This window comes from Rhineura floridana, chromosome 7 (assembly GCF_030035675.1).
Source record: "Rhineura floridana isolate rRhiFlo1 chromosome 7, rRhiFlo1.hap2, whole genome shotgun sequence".
Lineage (NCBI taxonomy): Eukaryota > Metazoa > Chordata > Lepidosauria > Squamata > Rhineuridae > Rhineura > Rhineura floridana.
In genome coordinates this window covers 68,488,591-68,501,080 of record NC_084486.1, presented here as the reverse complement: position 1 = coordinate 68,501,080, position 12,490 = coordinate 68,488,591, and the positions used below count along the sequence as shown (strand labels likewise).

The window sequence follows — 12,490 nt, the reverse complement described above, 5'->3', positions numbered from 1 at the left end:
CAACTGATATAGAGCAAGCTTTAAATGCAGAATTACAGCCATCCAAAGCTAATAAGATTTCCTTACCTGTATATTTGTTCATAGGAGATGGGGATGTAATCACCAGGACTCTGAGTTAAAAGCTGATCTATGGCACTATCCAACTTTGGCCAGAATATGCTCTTATAGTCTTCTATTGTTATAACATTCATTACTACAAGAAAAAATATATGATCTTAATACACATAGAACAAAACTAAATGAATGATAAAATAACTGTATCAGTATTCTTTTTTTTTGTATCAGTATTCTTCACATCTGATTTAAACTTAAGACAGTTTTACAAAATCTTACTATACACTTAAGAGATGTGAAAAATATTGCCAAATTGTTTTCTGATCCAAGCAGAACATTTATCTATTTTGCTTTAGGCTGCAGTCCAAGGCTCCTCACAACACCATCCACAGTCCTGCACTGCAGTAGGGCAGGCATATCACTGTGCCATTCTGGAGCTGGCTCAGGAATCAGACCCAAATTGAGCCCCATGCTGTTGCACAAGAGCAGTAAAATCGGCTCGGGATCCAACAGATCCTGGGCCGGCTCAATCCCACACCTCTAGAATGCCCTATTTCAGGACATTCCATTGTCTAATGCTGGCAGGCATCCTGCTGTCAGCCTGCCTGGTGGGTGAAAGAGGGAGTTCAGCTTAGTTGGGAGAGCAGAGCGGAGGGCCACCTCCACTGATTCCAAACCCTCCAGAGCCTGGCAGAAGGGGGATTGATTGCTTTGTTAGGCTGCAATCCTATGTACACTTACAAAGAAATACGTCACCCTGAACACAGCTGGAGTTCTTTCCAAACATACAGAGGACTATGCTGTTTGTGAAGATTTGCAGGGGAAATTCATGAGAAGTTTTTACACAAGAGTTTCATAGCAGACTGGCACTTCAGCCTGTATATTCTCATTCTGCTGATGAACTAAGGGCCATTGAACATTTCAGTATGCTCTCTTCTGCTCAGCAGCAAAAATATTCACACACAAACATTTTGCTTGGACAGCATTAGTATTTGGAGAATAATCACACATTTAAACCTTTTACTCCAAAGTAGTTCTACTCAAATTGTAGATCTTCAGAAAGAAGTGGTCCATAAACTACAGCCCAATAAGTATGCAAAGATCCCTCAACTTATCACTGTGATACAAACAATAAAAAGTAATTGGAATAAGAATGTCAGTGATAAGCAAATAAATATTAATTTTAGGGGAACTGGTCTTTAAACATGTTCTGAAAAGTGACAACATTATATATGACAGGGCCTTGTGGCTAAACATGCACATGTGATCATGTGGGTACTCAACAAAAGGTGCAGCTGTTTCACCCCTTTCCTAGCCCTGCTGCTGCGAAGCTACCTGGAGCTGAGTCACTGTTTGGAGCAGCACTCCATCCAAATCCAGATTCATGGTCTTTCTTGCTCTAGAAAGATCACAAGCTGTAGCCAAGGTCCACGGGCTGTCAGGGGGGTGGGGGAATACATCAGAGGTAACACTAAAGCAAGCCATGGCTTAATTTTGGATAGTGCAGTGACAGCAGGATTGGGGGAACAGTTCAGAGTTGGAAGAAAAATAAATACTTGCATTCATGCACCTTAAGGAAAACACTGGAGTCAGACAGAGTTGCATGTATGCAAAAGCAAATACATGGTGCAATTTTTTTATGCCGTTATAAGATTTTCTACTCTGTTGTTAAACTACCATTTGTTTTGTGGCTCATACATCTTGCTGTAAACCTCTTTAGAAACCTACAGGTGCAACCAGAAACCACAGGGAGAAATCCAACATGACTGCAGGAAGCAACAGCAGTTACCTCTCTTCTCCCCACAAACCTTCTCTTACTAAGGCATGGAAAGGGGGTGATACCCACAACTACAGGATTCACCGGCCCTAAACTGCAAGGAATTGGGCTGAGCCAAGAATGTGAGCTAGTGTACGGTCACAAAGCATCCCGGCCCAACTGTCTTGATATTAAGAAAATAAGACGACCCATGCTGGCTCAGGCCAAAGGTCCATTTAGTCCAACATCCTGTTCTCACAGTGGCCAACAAGATGCCTATGGGAAGCCAGCAAACAGAACCCAAGTGCAGTGGTCTGCTGGGGAAGGCCCATGGCTCGGTGATACCTGCATCTGCTTTACATGCAGAAGGTCCCAGGTTCAATCCCAGGCATCTCCATGCAGGGCTGGGAGAGACTCCATGCCTGAAACCCTGGACAGCCACTGCCAGTCAGTGTACACAATACTGAGCTAGATGGACCAGTGGGTCTGACTCAGCATAAGGCAGTTTCCTACGTTCTCCATTTGTGATTCCTAACAACTGGTATTGGAGCATACCGCCTTCGACAGTGGAGGTAGAACATAACCATCGCGGCTAGTAACCACTGATACAATCTTCTCCTCTTAGGAAAGGAGAGTGGCTCGGAGCTGTAAGGGTCTCACTCACAGAACTTGGAGGCCGAGGGGTTGGTATTGAGGTTGATGCTGGCTCCGGGCACTCCTTTGCCTGGCGGGGCTTCGCAGCCCTTCTCTTCCGCGTTGGCGGCCTCAGACATCATGTGGATCTCAAGCTCTTCCCGAGCTGGGAGCGAGCCTCTGTGCTCGCACGCACTGCGGAGCTCCCCGGGCGACGGAGAACTAGGCTGCGGCCGCCCGTAGCCTCCCCCTCCTATTACTGCCGAAGCTTCTGCTGCAACTTCCCAGTTGTTGTGGTTCTGGTCGTCCATTAAGGCCTCGCAGCTGCTGCTGCTGCTACTGATGCTTCCGCCGCCCCCTCCTCCTCCTTCTCCGCTGCCGCCCCCCTCCTCCTCCATGCTCTCCTCCTCCATCCCGACAGGCCCGGAGGGGCCCGTTCTGCCCGGGCAGGGAGGAGGGGGCGGGCAGGGAGCGAGGGGGATGTCACAATCGGCTTCCTCCCATCGCAGAACGGGAAGCGTCACGTCTCCTGGCTACACTGGGCGGCCACAAGCCGACGGGTTCGGAAAAGCTACTCCGGAAGCGGATTCGGCCCTTCAGCCGTAAAGCGATCATCAACCGGAGCACGGCTCTTTTGGACAGCTCCCCTGAGTAGTTTACGGCGACGCCTGGCAGAGTTTGTTGTCGCAGGGTATGGTGGGTAATGAAGTTCTAATGGCCTTTTCCCGCCCTCGGGTCGGTGTGGTGTGGCCACGACACGAGAGGCAAAGGCTTACAAGGCCCTGGCTCCAGCGACGTAGGCGCAGACATGTTTTTTCTTGTTCAAAGTTCTCCAAGTAGTACCCCGCCCCCTGCCTCTCTCAATATAAATAAATCATAGCACCAGCCTCCAGGATCTCTGATGACATCTTGCTAACACGGTCGGATACAAAGCTGATGTGAACAAGCAGAACTTGTAACACGTTACAATGCTGAAGTTGCTCATGTTCAGGACTCCAGATAGTCTAGAAGTGTCTGTTGTGATCTAGAGGGATCGGAGGACAGGTTCAGAAGTGGAGAGGAATAATAAAAAAACCCTACTCTCCTCACCCACCTTTTCCTACTGTGCTATGTAGTGTGCCAGATGGTAGCAAGCCCCAAACTGAACATTTTCTGGAGCGGGAGGGGCGAGATGCAATTCTGGAGAGTGGAAAAAGAGATCTCCTTCTAAAACATCCCGGGGGGGGGGTATTTTGCTTTCTTTTTTTTAACCACAAAGCAGAGATCCAGGTATCCCGAGATACTCACTAAAACCTGCGACAGGCCTGAGTGGTTCACCTGCTCCTGCTCTTCATTGTCCTTTCTTGATGTTGCTCTCAGGGCCAGCTGAAGGTTTGAGGGTGCCCTGGGCAAAGGGTTCTCTGGTGGGCTCACCTGCTGTGGTGGCTGCATCTGCCCACTCCTTACATTTCCCAGAAGGAGATAAGGGAAGTGGTCTATTCCATCACTGCTGAAAGACTGGCTGCCTTTGGCTCTTCCTCAATTGTAACCTAGAGGTCAGGAGCACTGAGTAAAGTAAAAGGCTGTTTAGATCCAGAAGTCTAGCACTAGTTAGAGTGCCAGACCTTTAAAAAGAAACTGAAGCTGCCCGGGTTGCTGTGTTCAGTTGGCTTGACCTTAACACTCAGTTGCTCTCCGTCTTAACCACAGACTCAGGGCTTATCCAAACGGAGTGGGATAATCCACAGTTTCCATATTCCGTTTGTCATCTGATAGTCCTCACCTTGCCTTTTAGTTCGCTCTTTCCCAATTAAAAAAAACGCTTTTTTGCACCCGCACACGCAGCGGTAAGACCCCTACATTCTTTTCACTTTTTCCAAGCTCCGCCTCTAAAATCTCCCCCTATCAACCAATTGGTCAGCAAAAAAATGACCTCTTCCCCTTTGCAAGGAAGCACAATATGGCTGTAAAGGAGTTCTCGCCTCAAAGGAAAGGTTGCTGGTCGGTTTCAGAGCCTGCTTTCCCACAAATTGACACCCTTTTCTTGTTTGCATTTGCGATATTACACTTAAACGAATGTATGCTTTTCTGCCTTTATTGATATTTAAGGAGATACACACTCTGGCAATGCACTTATTTCTCCAAAAAAGCAAGAAAGTGTCCCCCCCTCCTCCTTCTCCCTTTCCTTCCCACTGAGAAGGAAATTGACAAACCTTTCCAGAGCAGGCTTGAAACCGACCAGAAGCTCTTTTCTTGTTTGCCTTTGGGGAATGTATGCTTTTCTGATTTGAAGCAAAAACCCCAGCAAGTAGAATGAAATTGACAAAGCTTTTGGAGGCAGGCTGAAACCGACCACTCCCCCTTTCTCGCTTGCTGTGCATTGCAGATCTCACCCAGAGCGGCCGCCCAGTTTGCAGGCTGGCAAAAAAAAAAAATGCATCTGCGCAGTAGTTGCAGACACCCCCCCCAACACCCCACCATTGTGATGATTGGTTCAATTTTCCTGGGCTTATTCTCGCACATGTGCAAAAGTGCAGATACGTGATTGGCTGGAATGAGGAGAAGGGGCAAGGGGAAACACCCAAGAACCGCCCATCAGCTGTAAAGTCTGCAGTATTGCATCCTAACTCCTGAAGGCACAGCGGATGAGTCCCGATTTTAAACAGCAAATCGCATTTTTGCCGGTATTGCAAGGAGCGGATTTAACCCGCGAAAATGCGTAACAGCACCAGACGTCATTTGGACGACCGAAAAATAATAAACACACATAGCGGGCGTGTCACACATTTTTCAGTCGTCTGGATGAGCCCTCAATTGATAGATACACAAGCCCTATTTCGACAAACCTGTCAAAACAAACCTGTCAAAACATAAGAGGGAGGGAGTCTTCACACACACAGCTCAAAGGCCCCTATGAGGCCACTGGGGGCTTGTTCATAATGTCATTTTCTTTTAATTTACAACTTACATACTTCTGCATACATAAAGATGGGTGTATGTATTTATGGAAAGCATTTTACCCCACTCTTTGACCATAAAGACTCCCAGAGCAAGACAAGACAAAACCTACTCTCAGTTTTACAATCCAAAAGACACAAATCAAATCAAAAGACAACAGTTCTTAAAGTTACAGTTCTCACTATCTAGTCACTGTAACTAGGATGGAAACAGTCCAGGCTGGGTGGCCTGGTGGAATGGCTGCTTCTAGATGAAAACTGAAGAACAGCCAAAGGCAGCTAGTCTCTCAGCAGAGTGATGAAACAGACCACTTCCCTTACCTCCTTCTGCTCTGCAGCCTGATGGAAGGGCTGCTTCTAGGTGATAATTGAGGAAGAGCCAACCAGTCTCTCAGCAGATAGAATAGCACTGTTTCCCTTCTCCCTCTGCTGCAGCTTGACAGGCTCTTGCTTTCACTATTTATAAATAAAGGCTCAGATTCAGTGCACTTGTACACTTGTAAGTGCAGAGAGAGTCTGTCCCTAAATAATGCTTTTCCTCAAGGCAGTTAACAGATCTCTGGTAATTTGAAAGCAACAAAGATCACATTGTTTTTGGAAACATCTCCATCTAGTGGTGTAAGATTCTGATGAGTCAAATGAGATATCAGATTGTTCTCATCAACCTAAAACCAAAACAATCAGTTTCAAGCATCCTATAACACTTCTTTAACCCACCTCTCAACCTGCAAAAGCATCTGGGATTTTAGACATTTTTTCAGTATTTTCCTAGTGTAAAATGTGCCCTTCCTGCCAGTTGCTTTGTAGAAAGCAGTGTGCAAATCATTGTGATGTGCTAAAATAATTGGGTGCAAAAGGTCAGTGGTTTCTATGAAGATTCTTTTTCCAATACATTGGACCTGAATTCAAATTCCTGTTTGCCACATTGCAGACATGACCTCAACGGATTCTGGATTTCATTTCCCACTCTGTAAAATCTGGGCAATAATTATTTATCTCAGCAAAATATTATGAAAATGAAGGAGATTGTGGTAGTTAAGGATTTAGGGTGCAATCCAACTTGTATTTATGCCGAACTGAGGGGAGTTGGATATGGCGGACCTCCAGCTGAGCCAGCAGGGTCTCGGCAGATCTCAGGCAGAAGCCCCTCACCCGGCTCAGCCACAGCAGAGCCAGGACCCAGCAAGCTCAGTCAGGGGCCCACCAGGGAAGCCCAGGCCAGCGGAAGGGGTGACAACAGAAGCTGGCATAAGGCCCCAAAAAAGGACATTCCAGGGGCATGTTGGAGGAGGGGCCAAGGGAGAACTTAGGCTACATCCAACTCGTGTTCGGAGTGCTCCTGCAGGTCCCGATCTGGGCCAAAGTTACACCTGGAAAAAGGTCAGTCTAAGAAAATAATTACAATGGAAGTCTATGGTGATTGCTTACTCGCCAGTAGGGGTACTCATGAGAGCCAGCTTGCATGTTCCGGTCCTTGTGCACAGCTCCCAGGTGAGCCTGTGTTCAGCTTGCCTGGTGGCTCCCAAACACAAAATGGATGTTCTTATTTTAAACCTGACTGCCATATTAGATGTGACATTAATTGCAAATGCAATTAACATGGATATTTTGGGTTTGTGGGCGGCGGCTCTGGATTTTTTTTAGCACTTAGTGGTTTTGGGGGGACTTTTGTCTGGACCACAGTGGAGGAGAAAGGATTAAACTTCCCTTCCCCACTGTTGTACTTCTGATATCTCCCCCAGGCAGCTGCTACTTACATTTTTTTAAAATGTATATTAATTGCATTCACTCAATTAGCATCACATCTGCTTTGGACTGACAGTACCAACTTTCATTAAATAAGTGTCAAGTTCTCATAATGGCAGTGAGATATTTAAGATTAAAAGTAATGAAAGTCCTCAAAGCCACTGTTTATCAACTCTCCTAATTTCAAAGACATCATAAGAACATAAGAACATAAGAGCCTGCTGGATCAGGCCAGTGGCCCATCTAGTCCAGCATCCTGTTCTCACAGTGGCCAACCAGGTGCCTGGGGGAAGCCTGCAAGCAGGACCCGAGTGCAAGAACACTCTACCCCCCTGAGGCTTCCAGCAACTGGTTTTCAGAAGCATGCTGCCTCTGACTAGGGTGGCAGAGCACAGCCATCATGGCTAGTAGCCATTGATAGCCCTGTCCTCCATGAATTTGTCTAGCCTTCTTTTAAAGCCATCCAAGCTGGTGGCCATTACTGCATCTTGTGGGAGCAAATTCCATAGTTTAACTATGCGCTGAGTAAAGAAGTACTTCCTTTTGTCTGTCCTGAATCTTCCAACATTCAGCTTCTTTGAATGTCCACTTCTAGTATTATGAGAGAGGGAGAATAACTTTTGTCTATCCACTTTCTCAGTGCCATGCATAATTTTATACACTTCTATCATGTCTCCTCTGACCCGCCTTTTCTCTAAACTAAAAAGCCCCAAATGCTGCAACCTTTCCTCGTAAGGGAGTCGCTCCATCCCCTTGATCATTCTGGTTGCCCTCTTCTGAACCTTTTCCAACTCTATAATATCCTTTTTGAGATGAGGCGACCAGAACTATACACAGTATTCCAAATGTGGCCGCACCATAGATTTATACAACGGCATTATGATATCGGCTGTTTTATTTTCAATACCTTTCCTAATTATCGCTAGCATGGAATTTGCCTTTTTCACAGCTGCCGCACACTGGGTCGACATTTTCATCGTGCTGTCCACTACAACCCCGAGGTCTCTCTCCTGGTCGGTCACCGCCAGTTCAGACCCCATGAGCGTATATGTGAAATTCAGATTTTTTGCTCCAATATGCATAATTTTACACTTGTTTATATTGAATTGCATTGGCCATTTTTCCGCCCATTCACTCAGTTTGGAGTGGTCTTTTTGGAGCTCTTTGCAATCCCTTTTTGTTTTAACAACCCTGAACAATTTAGTGTCGTCAGCAAACTTGGCCACTTCACTGCTCACTCCTAATTCTAGGTCATTAATGAACAAGTTGAAAAGTACAGGTCCCAATACCGATCCTTGAGGGACTCCACTTTCTACAGCCCTCCATTGGGAGAACAGTCCGTTTATTCCTACTCTCTGCTTTCTGCTTCTTAACCAATTCCTTATCCACAAGAGGACCTCTCCTCTTATTCCATGACTGCTAAGCTTCCTCAGAAGCCTTTGGTGAGGTACCTTGTCAAACGCTTTTTGAAAGTCTAAGTACACTATGTCCACTGGATCACCTCTATCTATATGCTTGTTGACACTCTCTAAGAATTCTAATAGGTTACTGAGACAGGACTTTCCCTTGCAGAAGCCATGCTGGCTCTGCTTCAGCAAGGCTTGTTCTTCTATGTGCTTAGTTAATCTAGCTTTAATCATACTTTCTACCAGTTTTCCAGGGACAGAAGTTAAGCTAACTGGCCTGTAATTTCCGGGATCCCCTCTGGATCCCTTTTTGAAGATTGGCGTTACATTTGCCACTTTCCAGTCCTCAGGCACGGAGGAGGACCCAAGGGACAAGTTACATATTTTAGTTAGCAGATCAGCAATTTCTCCTTTGAGTTCTTTGAGAACTCTCGGGTGGATGCCATCCGGGCCCGGTGATTTGTCAGTTTATGTTGTCCATTAAGCTTAGAACTTCCTCTCTCGTTACCACTATTTGTCTCAGTTCCTCAGAATCCCTTCCTGCAAATGTTAGTTCAGGTTCAGGGATCTGCCCTATATCTTCCACTGTGAAGACAGATGCAAAGAATTCATTTAGCTTCTCTGCAATCTCCTTATCGTTCTTTAGGACACCTTTGACTCCCTTATCATCCAAGGGTCCAATTGTCTCCCTAGATGGTCTCCTGCTTTGAATGTATTTATAGATTTTTTTGTTGTTGGTTTTTATGTTCTTAGCAATGTGCTCCTCAAATTCTTTTTTAGCATCCCTTATTGTCTTCTTGCATTTCTTTTGCCAGAGTTTGTGTTCTTTTTTATTTTCTTCATTCGGACAAGACTTCCATTTTCTGAAGGAAGACTTTTTGCCTCTAAGAGCTTCCTTGACTTTGCTCGTTAACCATGCTGGCATCTTCTTGGCCCTGGCAGTACCTTTTCTGATCTGCGGTATGCACTCCAGTTGAGCTTCTAATATAGTGTTTTTAAACAACTTCCAAGCATTTTCGAGTGATGTGACCCTCTGGACTTTGTTTTTCAGCTTTCTTTTTACCAATCCCCTCATTTTTGTGAAGTTTCCTCTTTTGAAGTCAAATGTGACCGTGTTGGATTTTCTTGGCAATTGGCCATTTACATGTATGTTTAATTTAATAGCACTGTGGTCACTGCTCCCAATCGGTTCAACAACACTTACATCTCGCACCAGGTCCCGGTCCCCACTGAGGATTAAGTCCAGGGTTGCTGTCCCTCTGGTCGGTTCCATGACCAACTGGTCTAGGGAATAGTCATTTAGAATATCTAGAAACTTTGCTTCTTTGTCATGACTGGAACACATATGCAGCCAGTCTATGTCCGGGTAGTTGAAGTCACCCATTACTACCACATTTCCTAGTTTGGATGCTTCCTCAATTTCATATCTCATCTCAAGGTCTCCCTGAGCATTTTGATCAGGGGGACGATAGATCGTTCCCAGTATTAAGTCCATCCTGGGGCACGGTATCACCACCCACAACGATTCTGTGGAGGAGTCCGCCTCTTTTGGGGTTTTGAGCTTGCTGGATTCAATGCCTTCTTTCACGTATAGAGCGACTCCGCCACCAATACGTCCTTCCCTGTCCTTCCGATATAGTTTATATCCAGGGATAACCATATCCCACTGGTTTTCTCCATTCCACCAGGTCTCCGTTATGCTCACTATATCAATGCTCTCCTCTAAGACCAAGCACTCCAGTTCTCCCATCTTGGTTCGGAGGCTCCTAGCATTAGCGTACAGGCACTTGTAAGCAGTGTCTCTCTTCAAGTGTCTTTGGCACTTGTGGTTTGGCCTGTGGTAATTTTGCTCTTCTGAATTTATATCCTGTGCCCCTGCTCTCACAATGCCTACTTCTAGGCCTACCCCTTTTAAAATTTCATCATTTCTTTGGTTTTTATCCCAGGGGGGAGGTTTATTCCGAACCGGACCTTTCTCAGCTCCTGTTGGGTTTCCCCCCTCAGTCAGTTTAAAAGCTGCTCTGCTACCTTTTTAATTTTAAGTGCCAGCAGTCTGGTTCCATTCTGGTTCAAGTGGAGCCCATCCCTTTTGTACAGGCCCAGCTTGTCCCAAAATGTTCCCCAGTGCCTAACAAATCCAAACCCTTCCACCCGACACCATCGTCTCATCCACGCATTGAGACTGCGAAGCTGGGCCTGTCTGGCTGGTCCTGCGCGTGGAACCGGTAGCATTTCAGAGAAAGCCACCTTGGAGGTCCTGGCTTTCAGCATCCTACCTAGCAACCTAAATTTTGCTTCCAGGACCTCACGGCTGTATTTCCCCATGTCGTTGGTGCCAACGTGCACCACGACCACTGACTCCTTCCCAGCACTGTCTACCAAACTATCTAAACATCGGGACATAGGAAGCTGCCTTATACTGAGTCAGACCATTGGTCCATCTAGCTCAGTATTGTCTATACTGACCAGCAGTGGCTCTCCAGGATTTCAGACAGGATTCTCTCCTAGCCCTACCTGGAGGTGCCAGGGATCAAACCTGGGACCTTCTGCATACAAGGCAGATGTTCTACCATCCAGCTATGACCCTTCCTAACAACCACAGTTCAGGTTTTCACAAGAATTTCTGAGCAAGAGTAAGAATTTTAGGAATATTATTTATTTACATTTATACTCCACCTTTCTTTCATCATGGTGCCATAAATGTGGTTCCCATGTGGTCTCCCATCCAGGCACTGACCAAACCCAGACCTGCATAGCTTCAGCAAGGTGGTGGCCACATGTGCCTTCAGACCATATCCTGGGCTAAAGAATATTTGCCATTAGAATATGAGCAGTTTATTTCTACCAACTATATGTGGGTATCTGTTTTATTTATTTTCATGGACAGGAAAATGATAGGCAAATTATGATAATTATATGCAAGTCATTACATAGATCCAATGTGGTCCTTCAGGATCATACTTCCCAGCTGCAAGCCAAGCAATAAAAGGCATTCAGACAGAGTCATAATCATGTTGCCCCTAATATGTCACTGATTTCTGTAGAGCCATACACAATCCTGGAAAGTGTAGGGGTGTGGGTAGAGTTAACCAATTTGCCCAGAAGCCTTGCAAAGTACACCTGAATAGGCATACTCATAAAAACAGTGACATCAGATTCTGTTATCTCTTTTCATAGGGATGAATCCACAAAAGATTACTTCAGCATGGCACATTAATTTGCTGCCTCTGCTGTGGCTAGCTTTTATTGATGTCCTGCTATCCCTGGCTCGCACATAGGAAAAAGGCACAGAGGGTTAATTTATTGCCTTTGTCTAGTATTAGCTTCACATCACTGCTCTCTTGGTACACCAGGTGGTTTGCTGTTTTTAGCATCACTGGAGCCCATTAGGATGGATATAAAACTCTGGAACCTTGGTCAAGAAGCCATTTCTAACACAATTTCTAGTCGCTGCACAGCTCCGTATGTGAATCTGCACATCATTCTTGACAGCTATTGAGAAGCATTTTATGTTATTCACCGCAGGGAAAGCGATCACACTACCATCCTGCCGACCTGGCTCAGTAAAACTATTGTCAGGTGTTTAGAATTGGTAGACGTGAGGAATACCATGAAGGTGTTCCCCGCACTCCCTCTTGCATCCTACTTTTTTAGGAAACTGTTTCATTTGCAGCCCTCATATAAGCCATGAAAAGCCATGAGATGCTGAGATACTTAAAATAATGACAGACACAGAAAACAAGATATTTTAGAAACACAATACAGTATCTCTTTATGGTCAGGACACAGAGCCACATCCTGGCATCCTTCTCTGCAATTACAGGAAGAAAGAGAGCAGAGATAGCCAGCCTGGTGCCCTCCAGATGTTGCTGGACTTCAATTACCATCATCCCTGACCATTGGCCATGCTGGGTGGGATTGACAGAAGCTGGTGTCCAACAACATTTAGAGTGGAACAG

The 12,490-nt window shown here is 45.7% G+C and overlaps 1 protein-coding gene across 3 annotated transcripts in view; it reads right to left on the bottom strand.

The window, feature by feature from the left end:
- CACUL1 (CDK2 associated cullin domain 1) overlaps positions 1–3,103 on the bottom strand; it is a 90,949-nt gene extending 87,846 nt beyond the window's left edge. Inside the window, exons 1-2 of one of the 3 annotated variants that reach the window (XM_061635864.1) lie at positions 2,475–3,103; positions 67–193 (exon numbers count right to left, since the gene is read on the bottom strand). In XM_061635864.1, coding sequence (XP_061491848.1) covers positions 67–193; positions 2,475–2,856 — 509 coding nt within the window. In that variant the 5' untranslated portion in view covers positions 2,857–3,103. The remainder of the gene's footprint in view (positions 1–66; positions 194–2,474) is intronic. The other 2 variants (XM_061635863.1, XM_061635862.1) reach the window with 2 other exon arrangements.
- Between the last annotated feature and the right edge of the window lie 9,387 nt (positions 3,104–12,490).